Source organism: Semicossyphus pulcher, unplaced genomic scaffold (assembly GCF_022749685.1).
Source record: "Semicossyphus pulcher isolate SPU_LCO1_2020_fin unplaced genomic scaffold, fSemPul1.0.p SCAF_9, whole genome shotgun sequence".
Lineage (NCBI taxonomy): Eukaryota > Metazoa > Chordata > Actinopteri > Labriformes > Labridae > Semicossyphus > Semicossyphus pulcher.
In genome coordinates, this window is record NW_027211770.1 from 16,759,196 (window position 1) to 16,775,173 (window position 15,978).

General features: G+C 38.8%; 1 protein-coding gene across 1 annotated transcript; it reads right to left on the reverse strand.

Annotated features, from left to right (window-relative positions):
• Positions 1–15,931, reverse strand: c4b (complement C4B (Chido/Rodgers blood group)). The gene is made up of 41 exons (XM_069655848.1): positions 15,822–15,931; positions 15,370–15,556; positions 15,039–15,273; positions 14,876–14,946; positions 14,683–14,771; positions 14,518–14,600; positions 14,338–14,425; positions 13,675–13,798; positions 13,427–13,571; positions 12,715–12,827; positions 12,477–12,638; positions 12,210–12,374; positions 11,923–12,114; positions 11,477–11,620; positions 11,261–11,384; positions 10,875–10,946; positions 10,569–10,781; positions 10,351–10,465; positions 10,014–10,084; positions 9,788–9,927; positions 9,498–9,713; positions 8,996–9,047; positions 7,538–7,627; positions 7,244–7,450; positions 6,439–6,517; positions 4,969–5,161; positions 4,753–4,848; positions 4,424–4,586; positions 3,795–3,988; positions 3,516–3,674; positions 3,366–3,425; positions 3,204–3,294; positions 2,955–3,126; positions 2,741–2,831; positions 1,939–2,013; positions 1,679–1,781; positions 1,214–1,303; positions 1,017–1,124; positions 808–891; positions 583–715; positions 1–493 (listed from the first exon to the last, which is right to left on the reverse strand). Exons 1-41 carry the CDS (start codon positions 15,890–15,892, stop codon positions 352–354), a joined length of 5,202 nt encoding a protein of 1,733 aa, XP_069511949.1. The 5' UTR covers positions 15,893–15,931; the 3' UTR covers positions 1–351.
• Between the last annotated feature and the right edge of the window lie 47 nt (positions 15,932–15,978).

Genomic DNA, 15,978 nt, shown 5'->3' on the forward strand with positions numbered 1-15,978 from the left:
TCTGTTGCTGTTGATTTTTATTTCAAATCTCAACATGTATGTTTAGTTAATGCATAGTTCTTTTTTTATTACTCAAACACTGGTAGTTGTATTGTACATAAAGAAATAATGAATGGTTACATTATTAGTAGCATAATTCAAATGATTCTATGATGCATACAGTCATCCACCGCCTGGCTGGCAAGCTTACCATCTGTACATATGGGTGCACTACACTATGCTTACAAGACTCTGGTTATATATGGGAGTAAAAAGACCCAGACCCATGCTGTCTGTGAATATCAGAGGAAATTACTGTAACTGAGCTATACAGAAAATGAAAGTAAAATGACATTTCCTTGTCCATCTTCTTTACTGTCTGCAGCCATCTATCTTGTACTCCGCTTTAAATGTAGCAAACTCTGTGCAGCCAGCTCTGTGTGCACTTTTCCTACATTCTTCCTCTGAAGGCTTTCTTTCAACCCAGGTGTTTGCTTCCAGCAGATACTGCATCCTACAAAAGGCAGGGAGAGATCAAACAGAATGAGAATCAAACTGTGTGAAATTAACCACAGCATTAATGAAGATTTTGTCTGTACTTACATTTTGTTTGAATCAGTTGTGAAGCCATCTTTACCCATGATGAGATACTGTTTTCCCATGTCTAGCTCTCCTTTGCAGTGACGCCTCTTAGCAAAGACTCGAATAGAATTCTCACCTACCACGACATCCCCAGCTAGTAGACAGAGGATTGATCATAAGTCTTCTAACATTCAAAAAGGTCAGTGTAACAACATCTGCTAAGGCTGGTAGTTGTAGTTCACTTACTTGATCTGAGGACCTCGTTCACGTTCGCCGTGTAGAGCTGAAAGTTACTCTTCATAGACACATTGAGGACTTCAACCATGTAAGCTTCAATAAAACAAGAAAATTATATCAACAATTAATCTCTAATGTTATTCATAATTTGGCTCTAGTATAAAATAGAGGATGTGAGATTTTTGTCACATTGATATCTTCTCAGTGACAGCACTGACCGTAATCCACAGTAGGAAAGAAGCAAGCATGAACTAAACGCTTGTTCTCTTTCTTCAGTCTTCGACCTCTTTCTGATTTGAATGTGTTTTGTATTACATGACAGGGTCCTACAGAAAAGGTGAACATAATACAAATGTAATTAACAAAAAGCTGGTAACGTGCTCTTCCTTAACAGAAACTCGTAGTCATGGCTTACTTTCTGCACATTGGCACACATCCTCTGAACACAGTTTGGAGATCAGCTTGCTTCTTTGGGGAGCAGAGTAGAACACAGTACACTTTCTATCTTTAAAGAAAGCACAAATTGTTAAATGGTAAATGGACTGTACTTATATAGCGCTTTTCTAGTCTTTGCGACCACTCAAAGCTGCTTTTACACTACATATCACATTCACCCATTCACACACTGATGGCAGAGGCTGCTACGTAAAGTGCCCAACTGTCAATCAGATATCACATTCATGGCTATGCCACCGGGAGCAATTTGGAGTTCAGTGTCTTGCCCAAGGACACTTCGACATGTAGCCTGAGGGAGCTGGGGATCGAACCTCCGACCTTCCGATTGAAAGACGGCCGACTCTACCACTGAACCACAGCCACAGCCGAAAGTCTTGGTAAATTTAACAAAGAGTGACCAAAAATGCAGATAACATTTGTTTACCTGGTTCATAATAGTCATAGAACACAGCCGGTGCAGGCTGTAGAAGGCCAATTGGTACCCTCTGTATAGCATCGAAAGTAATGCATTCCTCATTTCCAAAGAGCTGGGGGGAGAAAAGAAATCTTTTGTAGTTGACATGTCATTTTTTTTTTTTGTAAACATATGTTTATTGGTTTTTGCATTGACAAATTATGTATAAAATGTTTTCAGGATATATGACATGTCATTTTGTTGTGTATGCAAACAGATTTCAGCCTTACCTCATTGAAATATATCAGCACTCTCCCATATGAGACCTCATAATGGGAAATGTATTGTTCAGGTTCGTCTTTTAGCTACAAGGAGACAAAAAATGTAACAATATGATGCATTATTTTCCAACTTTTTCTTTCTGTGATATCCTCAGTGTTACTCATCATAGAAACGTGATTCTCCACGAAAATGTTAATGTGATGATGATGTTTTTGTTGACCTGTTTCTGTATCACGGGTATGGTGAATGGCTCTAAATACTACAAAACCCCCTAATTTTGGTATGCAGAACCAGCCAGTGGCAATTTAGAATAGTAGTGAATTCAAACCACTTGACATGACAAACATGACACAGTTTTAAAAAAAATGCCACCTCTGCTCTACTGTCCCTGCTGGCCACTCCCACCTCAACAGTCTATTCAGCTCACCTGTGCACACAGCTGCTTTCCATCTGCAATCAGGCTAGGATATAAGCCTCTCCTGCTCACTCACTCATTGCCAGATTATTCTTCACCACTCATGCAAGGGTTCCAAGTTTTACAAAAGATCAGTTTTCAGTAACCTTAAACGGCATTTGTGTGTGGATGAGAGGCCAAAATGCAGAGAAAAAACTATGTTTTGAAAGATACCATGTACGTGTAGACATAGCCTCTTAAGAGACTTCAATATCCAACCTAGCTCCAACTGTCAATCATCTCTGCATGACTATTGAAAATATGAGTATGAAATCACATCAGAAACCCAGAAAAATCTCCTCCCCCTTTTTACTGAGGACAACAAAGGCAAAGAGGAAGTACGAAGACTTACTTACCTTGTCTAGATCCTCAGTTACAGCCTCAAATCCACTCAGGAGTGTGATGTCAGCTATGGACATCCCTGTGAGATTGCTGCTCAAGCTATGACTACACATGAAAGCAATGAAAGCTTTTATAGGTACTTCATCAGAATTTGTGACTTTCTTTCTGCAAATGTAAGTGTCTGATAAATACTTTTAGCAAATGTAATGTGAATGTCATTCAACCAACCTGACACAGACTCTGTAGGTGAGAGTCTCGTCTGAATTTAAGTTGTTATCAAGATCTCTCCTGATTCTGTTGCGAACATCAAACCACTCAATGGCTGATCGTCGCACCCGCACATTCTTCGCCTGGTTGTTACCATAGTCATCGTAGTAATCATAATTTTCTATAACCTCATCTAGAAAGACAGAAGTAAATGTAGCTTTTACCAGCCTTTCATGTGATTGTGATTTGTTATCAGTGACTAAAGCTCACCAGTGTACGCCACTTTCCCCTCTACTGTGACTGTAATAGAGACTTGGTTACAGGTGTCCTTGGGTTCCAGTAGATGGTAGGCCTTCACGACCTAAAATCAAACAGATTTAACGTAAAGTAACATTATTTCAGCATATAAATACAGAGAACAATCAAACTTACTTTTAGCTTGGTCTCCCCTTCTCCTGTCACCTCCACATGAATGTTGTTTCCTTTTAATCTCTGGGACAGAAAAACAAGAAAAAAACATAAACAAACACATAGATATTTAAGTGTGTATTCAATGGGAATTCTTAAGATGTTCAATGATACCTTCAGGTCTGTTTCCACTCTCTGCTTCTTATTTTCAAGGACAAGCTTCACAATGTCTCTCCTTCCTGGGGTTGTGAACACAGCTTTTAGATTTGCTTCAGGACCTGTAGGCTGCTTTAGCTCATACTCTGCAAGGGCTTCCAGGGCCATGATGGTATCCTGGGCATGGTAATAAAACATTGATAAGATGTTCTACATCACTTCATACATCCTAATGTGGGACCAAACAGGGACTAAGTCTCGAAACGTGCATTATTTGGGTATAAGCATCTCAATCACCTGTGTGGATCTGTAGCCTCCAAAACTGTTTTCTTGGGTGGTTAACCAGCAGGCAGCTTTGTCCGCCCATTCGGTGTGCCCAAGTTCCACTGCAGTTAAGAGGGCATAGGCTGTCGTCTCTATTGTGATAGCATCTGCACGAGCTTGCATCGCCGGGCTGGGATTTTTTGTCCACAGATAACAGCTGTTCTGCCCTGATAATTAAAAAATAGATAATTATAAAAACTTCTAAACAATAGCATACCGTGATACACCCTGTTGTTTGTGTGATTATATGGCTCTTAGGCTAAGGCGATATGTAAATATATGAGATAATGTTTATTGGTCTTAATGCAAAGGTTCTGCATGAAGAAAGATAGTTTACAACATGATAGCTTAAATATATATTAAAAGTGCTTGTTATTAGCTCACTGTACTTTCTGACCAAAGACTGACGGTTCTTCTTTAAGGAAGAAAGAACCTTGTACACACTGGATTTGCTAAATACGTTTTGTTTTGTATGTTTATGTTAAATTTTTATAAACATAATCACTTCTCTCAGTTGATTGTATTTAAGTGACTATAATAATGCATTATGAGATTACACGTTATCCATATCGCCCACACCTATGTGCTGTGATTGAACATGCCTTCAGTAGCCAGTCCTTGAAGTTTTGTCCAGGCAGATGAACTATCTGGTCCTTGCGGCTGACAAACTGCGAGGCAGTAGGCTGTAATGGCAACAGCATAAGGATGCTGAAGCCCCTCAAGCCTTGACCGGAGAAATTCTGTTGATCTGTTGATGCTTGCTCCCTGGTAGAAATGAGCAGGAAGCATTGGTCATAAACCAAAGTATTTCATAGATTTTGATAATATATTTTGAACCTATAGATGTTAAGATATTTTAATCAGGACCATAGTGGTGGTTTGACCAACACTGCCATCCCCAAAAACATCTCAAATCTGTGCATTATCTTACCACATTACTTTTCACTTCTTGATTCAGGAATTCAAAGGACCTTTTCAATGCAAGAGTTACAAAAGCTGTGATGGATGCAGCTTGGTCTTTGTCGTTCTACATTAAAAGCAGAGACAATTTTGCATTTAATTAATTGCTATTAAGTAAGTTGCCACAACTTATACTTTTCTAATAAGTATGCATGTTCTAACTTCTACCCAGTAGACTAAAGCATACCAAAACTCCTCTGCGGAGCACTTGATGTAGGTCATTAAATGACCCATCACTGTTCTGCACCGAGAGCAAGAAACTGACTGGATGTCTGATCTCTTCCTCTGGTACAACCCTAGTAATCCTGCCCTGCTGTCCAAAAGCCTGTGTTTGACGTTCCATTATCAACGATAGCATCTTCACTACTAGGGCAGTCACCCTGAGGACGCAAGAAAGAAAAGCAGGGATAAAAAAGGGGAAATGTTTATTTACAATTTTAGATCTTGGTATTGATGTTCTTCTAATTCATTCTTTCTGACAGCCAGAAACAGTGCATATCACACTCGCAGGTTGAGTATTGAAAATCAACATAGTCATATGGTACCAGAGATGGTGTAGTGCGTAGTGTGACGGTTTTAGTGTGAATGACTTTTGTTGTTTGATTTAATTTTTAATTAATGGGGTGCCAGCCAGGGAAAACCTGGTCTTTTTTTTTTTTGTCACATACACTAATTAATAAACCTCACAAAGGATGTAAGAGTACTCCTACAACCTTTAACAACATAATATTTCAAAATGAAAATAGAAACAACACTTTTCTTTTTCAAAAAATTGTTTTGTATTAAACCAAAGACAAGGAAGCACAAAACATCAAATAATAAAACACTGCAATAAATGGGGTGCTGTTTAGCTCAGTCGGTAGAGCAGGCGCTCCATATACAGAGGCTACAGTCCTCGTCGCACTGATCGCAGGCTCGACTCCCGGTCTGCCGATCATTTGTGCATGTCATCCCCCCACTCTCTACTCCCAACATTTCCTGTCTATCTTCAGCTGTCCTGTAAATAAAGCCAAAAGGCCAAAAAAATAATCTTTAAAAAAAAACACTGCAATAAAGAATGAACAAAAAAAATCAGTCTCATTTCTTTTTCTTTGAAGCCTTAAATTAAAGATCACTACCGGCTTTTCAGTTCTGTCTATTTCGGATTCTCCAAACAAATTCAATCTACCAAAAATTATTCCAAGGAAGGGGAGGGAAAAAGTACTCACGGAGCGGAACATGTCAATCAAGTCATCCCTAGTGGTGGTTGCACTTCCTGGACGGTACTATCTGCAATTTTGACGCAGGCCCCGTTTGTTTGCGATCAGGCTGACTACAATCAACAACCCCACATAGGCTGAGGCACTCAGGCAGGAAATAGCAGATCTCCTGGAGAAGTGTACCATCCAAGAAGTGTATGTTCTCAAAATCGTGACACGGAAAAGTTGGTTCACGTCCATCGATTTAAAGTGTGTATTTCCACATCCCTGTAGCTCATATGACACATATGACTTTGTCGATAATAAATACTTGACCTGCACGTGTAATTATATCACTGGATTAAGCACTACCTTTGGCAGCCATTTAGAATTGAACCCTTAACTCTTGATTTGCTGTGTAAGATATTAGATGTAACTGCCTTATATAAAAAATCAGAAAGCATAAGACATGCACTCACCAATTACTTCGTGGCACTTGACTAAATGATGAATAAGATCCATCATCTTTTCTCTTGAACGTTAAAATTCTTTCATAACCTGGGAAAGATCAGAATGACTTTGTTACAAACAAAAATGTCTATTGCTTTGTTAGTGACCTGTAAGATGCAAAATTCAGAACATCCAAAAATATTAACATTTGATTACCAGTTGAACTTTCCCCATGTCAAACATGATAAGTCAGTTTTGTTTGCAGTGTTTCCCAACTGTCATTTACAGTTGAGAAACTGCATAGCAGTTAATTGCATAGTTACCCTACAACAGGTAGAACAAATCAGCCGTTCTTTGGTTTCCTTTTATCTTATCTTGAGACAGAAATGGCTAATTATTGCTATTTGCACTTATGTGTGTTTATGCCACTCCTGCATACGTCAGTTTCCCTTCCCTCCTCTTTTGGAATCAGATACTTACACTGACATAATCCCTTCAAAACTGCACAAAAGCTTACAATTGTTTTTGCAAACAAGATAACTACGAGTGTTCTGTAGTATATTATAAACTGTAACTAAACTGCACTAGAGACACATTTAAAAAAAATCTGGCCAGTAGAAACCAAAGAAATAGTTTTATATCAATATCAACAAATTTTGGCCCTGCTTACCTGCAAAAGGAGCAGTCAACAAATATTATCGAGATCCTTAGAAATTATGTCAGAATCTAAGTTAAAAGCTCAAACTTCACTCTAAATCTGTGTGCGTAGTCACAGGAAACATGGTTCATAATTGCTAAAGTCATGAGACAATTAACTGCTTGACGTGTTCCTACCAAACTCAACGTTAGTCATAGCAGCATCTCTGGCACCAGCAGGCAGGTCGAACCATTGATGACTCAGGTCAAGGTAACGGAGGGCTGAAACTGTGGGGGCAAGTCTTGTCATTGTCTGTTGTAAACATCCTGTTGGCAATACGATCAGCCTAGCAACCTTCTCAGGAGAAAGGAGATTCTTTGCATGTGAACTGCCAAATCCACCCCCTGTCAGATGAGAACATAAAAAGGATGAGAGTCTTCCAATAATTAAAAGATCTGTCAAGTGTACATCTGTGTCTATAAATACCTTACCTTCCGCTGAAATAAAAATATTTGAGCTGGAGTCGGGGACGGTTTCATCTGGTAAAGATCCATCAATAATGAACGTATCTGTGCTCTTCCCTGTCCAGGTTGAGAGAAAAAAAGTTATCATTAACATCTAATCAAATGTTAACTAAGAGTGCTTTCACACTTTAAGTCTGTTTGATCCTGAATCAAAGAACAAATTGTTACAATGTTGCATTTTGCCTAAAGTTTGGTCTGTGTTCACACGCCAGCTTTTACCAGTGGACCAAAAGTTTTGATGCATGAGGAAACTGCCTTCTGATTGGTCAGAATTTCCACGTGGGAACACTCAACACTTTAAAGGTGAACTATGTAAGATTTTACATGTATAAATCATTTTATTTTGCCAATGTGTGAAGGGATAGTTGAGGAACTGAAAAATTGAGACCTTCCCCAACTTCCTCCATTGCCTATAACAGCCTGTGGGATGATTCCTATGTAAAGCACTCGGGACGGTTTTTCCGTGAAATAAAGAGGATGTAACTTTTCTGCACGCTTGTGAGTACCTCTGCCTAGAGCTCATTCCCAGCTCCTACCATCAACAATGTGCAACACGAGACAACGCAAGCTGAGAAATGGAGACGGATAATGCTTGTTGTTAGCCTTGCCATAAGTCAGACTTATTGTTGTCATAGAAACAAAACCCGCATGCAGTCTTTTTCACTCACTGGCTGCAGTGTTTTTTTCTCTCACTGCACAAGTGCTTCATCCCAGCTCTCTCCAGCGCTTTTTTGCCAGAAAAGGGCCCTATATGGACATGGGGCCTTAGCTGACATCACCACAAAGCAAGGTAAAATATATATATTTGTGGTTTTAGCTGGTAATGTTCGCAAATGCCGTGGGAAAAAGCAGCACCAACTAAGCAGTATCTCACTGATGTTGTGAACATTTAGCCGTGAGAGCACAGACATACAGAACTATCAGGTGAAAGTCTGAAACGGTAACACTGGATGGGCACTTCATTAAGATATTGTCTGCCACCGCGCCATGATACAATGCTGAACAGTAGCCACATTGAGAACAAGCTAACGTTAGCCCGACTGCAACACCAACGTAACACAGCATCACAGTAGCCACTGACATCTTAGCAATGTGAAACAAATACAGAAGAATTTAAGCTGGGGTAACTACCTCTCAAGCAAAACTGTCTAACTCAGCATCGCTTTTAGCCACAGTTTTTTTAGTTTGCTTCCTGTATTTGGTCCTACTTTAAGTCCGTTTATGCTCTCACCTGAATCGACCTGGACCGTATTTCGTTTGGAAACAGACCGAGTCTTTTCTAACGGACCATGATCCGGTTGTTTGGTCCGCACCAGAGTTCGATTGCATGTTCACACCTGTCTGAACGATCGGACTAACAGTCCAGACCAAAGCTGCCGGGTGTAAAAATACCCTAACTGTGAAGTAAGTATTGAAAAAACTCACCATCTAATTTTAACACTTTGGTTTGTTCTTCTGTCTTTTCTATTCCTTCTGTCTAAAGCGTGAGAAAATGAGAGAAAGTTACTGTCAGTGCTCATACATGTTAATGGAGATAGAAAAATGTTGATTTAAGTTAACATTAGTACACAATTATAGTTAAAATCTTAACGTTTACTCATAATCTGTTAAGAAAAAATCTTAATCATAGGCATAGATAAATATCAAAAGCCTTTTCAATATGTAAAGACTGACCATTAGCATAAGCAACTGCTGCCAGTTAGTTCTAATCTAAGAAAAGCAGCTGACAATGTTTTTGTTTTTAATTAAAATTTGAATTAAAGTCAGAGTTAGACTTGAGAAAAAGCTGTTATGTCACATATGATGGGTCAACATAGGCAAGATGGTATTTATCAAATTTAAGTCCAATACGTTTATTATGTTTTCAAATTTGTTTGCAATTTGGGCGTCTATTGTGAAATGATTTGCTGAAATGTCTATCACTTACCAACACATGCAAGGGCTTCTCAACTGCATCCAGCCCAATTTCCTGCTCCACATCATAGAGACGTATTTTGATGGGTATTGGGCCGGTTATCATGGGAACAGCTGAGAAGGAGACAAACTGGGAGGACTCTGGCTTCAGAGTAATGTTAACAAAGGTTGTAATGGTGGCTGAGCCGGGGGAGCAAAGTCCTTCAGTTTGTTCCATATTCACTGCCACCTTAAGAGAAGAATTATGTTTAAAACGAATATTCAGTTTTACAGTTGGTGCTTCCTGTTTTACATTAGATCTACCTGTAGCGGGTCTTGGCCATAGTTGTAGATGACAGGCGTGATGGAGAGTTGCTCATATTTCTTCACTGAGTAAGGCAGTCTCAGGGACACAAATATGTTTTTAAATGCTCTCACCTCAGTGGGTTTTACGACACAGAAACCTGAATGAAACATAAACTTGTTGACTTACAACCTTCAATTCATTCAGATATCCAAGATGCATTCGTGATTACTGTACTGTTATTACCAGTGGCTGCAGACAGAGTGACGACCTGAATCTCCCATGTGGTGATTGAATCTGGTAGAGCTAAAGGATGGCTAAGGGTTTTAAATTAAGATAAAATTAGTTGGTTGGTTGTAAAATGCAGCTGATAAAAGCTTGGTTCACTTATGATTAATACTTCAGTCCTAAGGTAGTGTCTTTAACCATTACCTTACACCTAATGTAAGAAATAAGAAATTCTCCCATTAACAATATTAGAAGCAATAAATCCAGATCTATGGATCTAAACAACAGTTTTAATGACTCTAAAATATATTATTTAAATAAAATCTGTGTTTAAAATTTGATGTCCACCTCTTACCTTACTTTTCCATTAACATTAAATTCTTTAAAGTCAAAGCTTGGGGGGAAAAATCGTCGAAGATTCCGACCAGCGTTTTCCAAGAAGTACTCTCTAATGTCCTCGGTTGTTGCAGCTAAAAAAAAAATACAGAAAAGGTTTGTTATTAAACAATTATAATCATATCATAATTATGATTTACGATCTAATTAAGTGTTCAAATGACAATATAAACGCACTCCTGCCAACTTCTTTCAGGGCATCTTCTTGTCTTTTTTTTTGTCTCAGACGTTGTCCTTCAAGGCAGCATTTCAAAAACGCTTCTGCACAAAAAGGATCTGCGTCCACCAGAGAGACTCTCTCCGCTCTCTCCTCACATGTTCGTTTCATTGGGATGAGAGAAAAGCCTTGAACGCAACAGTCTTTCAACTTTTCCTCTGTAAAGTTAGATTCTGAAAAGGACATTTAAAAGAAAAATTAACAACTTATTCTTAAAAGTTCCTTACGCTTTCTCAGACTTGTTGAACGCCAGAATATTGCCTTACTTAAGGTCAGCATTTCCTGTTGAAGGTCCACTGTGCGTTTTTGTCGTGTGGATTGTGTGTGACAGCCAAAACCTGTAAAAGTATAGCAGCATTAAAACTTAGCAAGGACTCACTTTTAATGCCCTTTGTAGCTGATAGAATTTGGATGTTTGCTGTCATTTTGAAAACACCGTTTAACGGTCAATGTAACAGTTTTTCTAGTCTTGGAAATATGAATATATTAAAGTATGTTTGTGTCAACTTGGATGTCCTGTAATCCATAATTTTGCATCACACAATGATCTAGACAGGTAGAATACAGTATGTATATGCAGTCTATACTGGAAGAATAATGTATTTTAATATTAGATTTTAAAGGATTTGAATGAAATGTGTTTATGTCATACTCTTTCTGTACTTAGAGACGGAATGAGTTACAAATGACAGTCCAGCATCTGTAAGTACAGATGCAGAGTCAGATCCTCCAGCGTATGAGCAACCAAAGTCATATGACTGCATCGAGGAAAACACCTGAAAAAAAGGAACAAGAGAATATGGGTTGACTTAAATAACCTCAGAGTACTCTAACATATAGTGTGTGTGTGACAGTGTGATGGTGTTACCTGATTGGATGTAAGTTTATTATCAGCTTTGAGGGCGTAGATGGCCTTATCCACAGCCAGCAAAGCCACTCTGGCTTTCTGACCATGTAAATCAATTTCTAGCTCAGCCTTATTTCCAGGTTGAGACGATCCTTTGTGTTCCACCTACATGAGTTAAAGTTAAGATATTGAAGAGATTGTTAAGTGCAAAACATCTATGTTTAAAGGCCTCTGTGCTTATAAACACAGGCTGAGTTCAGTAGATGAAAATAACGCAGACCAAACAGAATAACATTTCTATTTCAAACAAAGGCTGTAAGAACAGACAAGCAGCTTATTTTAATCAGCTGATTTAAGGTTGTGTCCTTCAGAATAAACCTGCTCAAACACAGTCAACAGAGGTAAAGTTCTGTTTATTTACTGTCTTACTCTGCTCATGCTCGCTCTTATCTGCTCTGTTTACTCACCTTGACCTTTATCTCGCATTCCTCCCTGACATCTACCCACACCGAGTCAGCAATGATGTTACCACGCTGGTCGTAGAAGTAGCCAATCAGACGGAAGGATGGCATCATATTGGCTGTTATCTGCAGGCTGTCTTTAAGTGAAGTACCAAATCTGAGTGAGCCATCTTTTATAAGGATCCCACGGCTCAACACCTACAACACAATCAATTAAAAAATGTTAGACATCAAGAATTGTTGCTATTTTTTGTGAAAACAAACCATGTTGTGTGCGCACAGTTATGCCTCACCATGTAGTATATGTACCCATTATTTGGGCCATTTTGGGAGTAGTAATTTACAGATACAGACTCGCCCACCGAGTACCTCTTGTTGTTTATGCTCAGATAAAGGTAGCTGCTTTGAGATGAAGCACGTCGAATAACTTTTGTTTGCTGCAGGTCATCTGCAGACACCTAATGAAGTCAGAAATCAAAAAGTTAACATGATAAAGGAAAATGCTGTGATTCATCAATTTGTCAACACCTTTGACCTGTAAGCTGTTCAGGGAAACTAACTTGGACAGTGATCTCAGCTGCATCAGAGTTGATGTTAAACACAGAAAACACTGCCCCCTCCTGGTTAGTGCTGCCTTCCCACTGTCCATCTGTGGATGATGATACAGTCATCCTAACTGGCACACCAGCTGCTGGAGAACCATCTGGGTGACGCATGATCACCTATAATAACAAACAAAATCTCTTACATACAAAAAGATCACACAGTTATGGACATATTTATTAGCTTCATGCATACCACCACATCAAGCGGGAATCCAGGAGGGAAATATGAGCGTGTTCGAGAGAAATCCATGATGTACTTGTGGGAGACGATAGGGAGGTAAACTTCAGCCTCTTGTATTTCACCACCTGGACCAAATAATACAGACAAAATTTATCATGCAATGAAAAACCACTTTTTATTCTTCCTTTACCCTCAATAAAGGGGTTTATTGTTATTATTATTATTAGTATAAGTTGAAGGCCTATTAGTAGTAAAAGAAATGGGACAGTGGGTACTTGTCATTTTCTTTTGTGTCACGGGTTCTGAAAGCAAGTATATTCAATATTTATGCTGTAACTGTGGCTTCTATTTTATAAAATATGTAACTACTCTATATTTTAAGTTATTTCTGATAGCAAGAGAGGTATTTTAAAACATCTGTCATTAAATAACACTTGGCAAAATCCAGAGTCAAAACCAGCGGTCTGGCCCTTTAAAACCAAACATAAGTAAACATACTTTAAAGTACGCATATGAACTTGTAAACTAAACGCAGTCTTTTACGTCAGATTTCCATGCGTGTGACCGTGACTTATGCACATGCATGTCAGTGAGCGCCCCCCACCCCGGTCCGTCAGAAATATTCCAAGCACTGTTTTACGTCTTAAGATTTACTTACACATTTTTAGGTGAATAACTACTTTTTAGAAAGAAATTCAACATAATGCGACAGAGTGTCCTTTACTTTGTATGTTGGTGACGAATACTCCCAAGTAGATTTGTGCTCCACTCTGCATGAGGTCGGACAGGGTTAGGTTCTGATTTTGGAGTTGCAAATTTAAGTCTGCTATCCGAAGAGAAGCTGTTGCGGGCTCAGGTTCATCCTTGACCTGCAGAAAAATCATAAATAGTTCAGTTTCAGGTTAGAGATGCATTATGTTATCTGATCTCACATGCTGAAATGAGCCACATTTATCATTTTGGTTAACTAACCGAACCAGTTAATTCCAGTCCTCTGATATAGACAGGCTTCTTTTTTTCTCCACGGGTTGTGCCTCTGTGTACTACACCAAATTGGCAGTGGTAAGCCCCTCTGACTCTCTCACCATGTGAATACCTAGAAGAAACAAAAAATGTTAAAATAGTGAATGACACAAAATGTGAGTCAAATGGATAATGCCCAGCAAGTTTCCTGTTAGGAGCCAGTAACTGCCTGAAAGCCAGCAGGAGGACGGTTGCCTCAGTCATTCATTAAGTCAAGCAGGTCAAAGGTTATAACATTTGCCCTGATGTAAAATCTGTGGACTAGAACTTTTGCCTTCCTTTTTTTTTAATCAAAAGCAAAAACTTGGCATTCGTTGGTGGACTAAACCCAAACAAAACCATATAATACATATGAATATATTAATCAGATGGCCAGAGACTGAAACCTGGAAGTGTGAGTAGCTAACAGTTTGCTAAGCTAACACTTACAGTTTGTGGTAACATTAAACCTAGCGGCAATGCTAGCTCCTTTTTAGGCAAACATTTTGCTCTATGTTGTTGAATTTGAATTAGACTACTCTTGGTATAAAGCGTTACAATGTTGATTAATACAGCCTCAACAGAAACATTTAACAGTAAAGTCGCTTTAAAGGGAAATTAATTCACACTTACATGGCTGAGATGCTGAAGTTAAAGTGTTCACCAGTGAACAGAATATAGCTCTGCTCCATTGCGACGTTCACCTCAAAACTTGGTAGAACTAGGGAGCAGACAATTCAATGTTTTATAGATGTAAGAAATATTTAATGTTAATTTAAAAAAAAGCAAAATACATTAATCAGGTAAGCATACCAAATTTTTTTACTTTGAACTCCCGAGTGGCTGCATGAGCTTCATCACCTTCATAGTGTGCTGTAATCTTCCATGTGCCCAATCTTAATAAACAAAACGTGTTACCTCAAAGTTTATCGTCCTGTTGTGTTGGACATAGTTTATTATCAATCTGTTTTAACATACTTGGAGACATCAGGTATGGGAAAATTGCCTTGAATGATTCCTCCCTCTGCAGTCTTAAAGGACTTTATTATTCGGTTTCCAGCTGCATTCTGCAGTCATTACACAATAAAAACATAAAACATGAAAATACGTTTTTTAAATTATTTGTGCAGATCTTTCAAAGTCTTCTAGATGTTACTAAATATTGACTCACAAATACTGATATGTGGAACATTTCCTCATGAGGCCGGAGTGTGTGGTCGAGAGTGAATATCCTGTACCTCACTAGAGGAGAGAAGAAAACAACCATAGTTGATCTTTAGAGAGGAGAAATATTTCACGTTGTTTTTCATTTATTCACATTGGTTGACTTTTACCTTTGTCTGTTGGGTTGTAGATCGGCTGATGAGTCTGAATGAAGATATAGCCCCTGTGTTTTGATACCAGGACTCTTGTTGACTTCCTGCCCAGGTTGGAGGGGCCCAGGGCGGTGATGCCGTAGAAGTAGGGTCTGGGGGCGGAGGTTTGCGGGAAGGAGGGGCTCTCTGCTATCAGGTTAACGTAGAGAGGATTGTTACCTTTAGGGACTTCTGACAAAAAGTCCCTGTTTATCTGTAAAGATGAAAATCACAAGTTAAGGTTGATGACATATAAGTTCAATATATATATATATATAAATGTTGTATTTTATTTTAGTGTTTCTCATACCATGAGCTCCACTATTTTGCCCTTCCCTTCCTCAGTACAATCAACTGTTACTGTATTGGACACAAGAGTGTTGCCCTCCTTCTCCAGTTTGAGAGTAATAGGCACATTAAGATGAGACCCTCCCGCCTGGACAAACACTTTCTCTTTAACACCTACATGAAACACTGTGGGGGCCGACATGAAGAATCTGCAATGTGACAAAAAAAGCATGTACTTCATCCTTACTGCTGCATTTTACATTCGTTGACTTCTATGCTCACACCAGAAACATCTGCAACGCTGCATATGATCTCTTACATTAAGTGATTTAACATTTATTATGCAGAAAACATTTGTTAATCATCATGTATAATGACCTCAGAAGAAAGAAATCATATTTTACCCCTCACACTAAAAGGTTTGCATAACATTACATTATTACATGATATTCATGCAGCTATTTCTACATTTACCTGTCGGCCGGGGAACTCTCTGATTCCATAGTCAGGATCAGGAACAGAATGGAGAAGATGTAGCACTCCATGGTGCTGCTTGTGTCTCTTTGCCTGCTCCGACACAGGCTTTTTATTAGGTTATGTTATTCAACCACCCCTGTATTTCTCAATCATT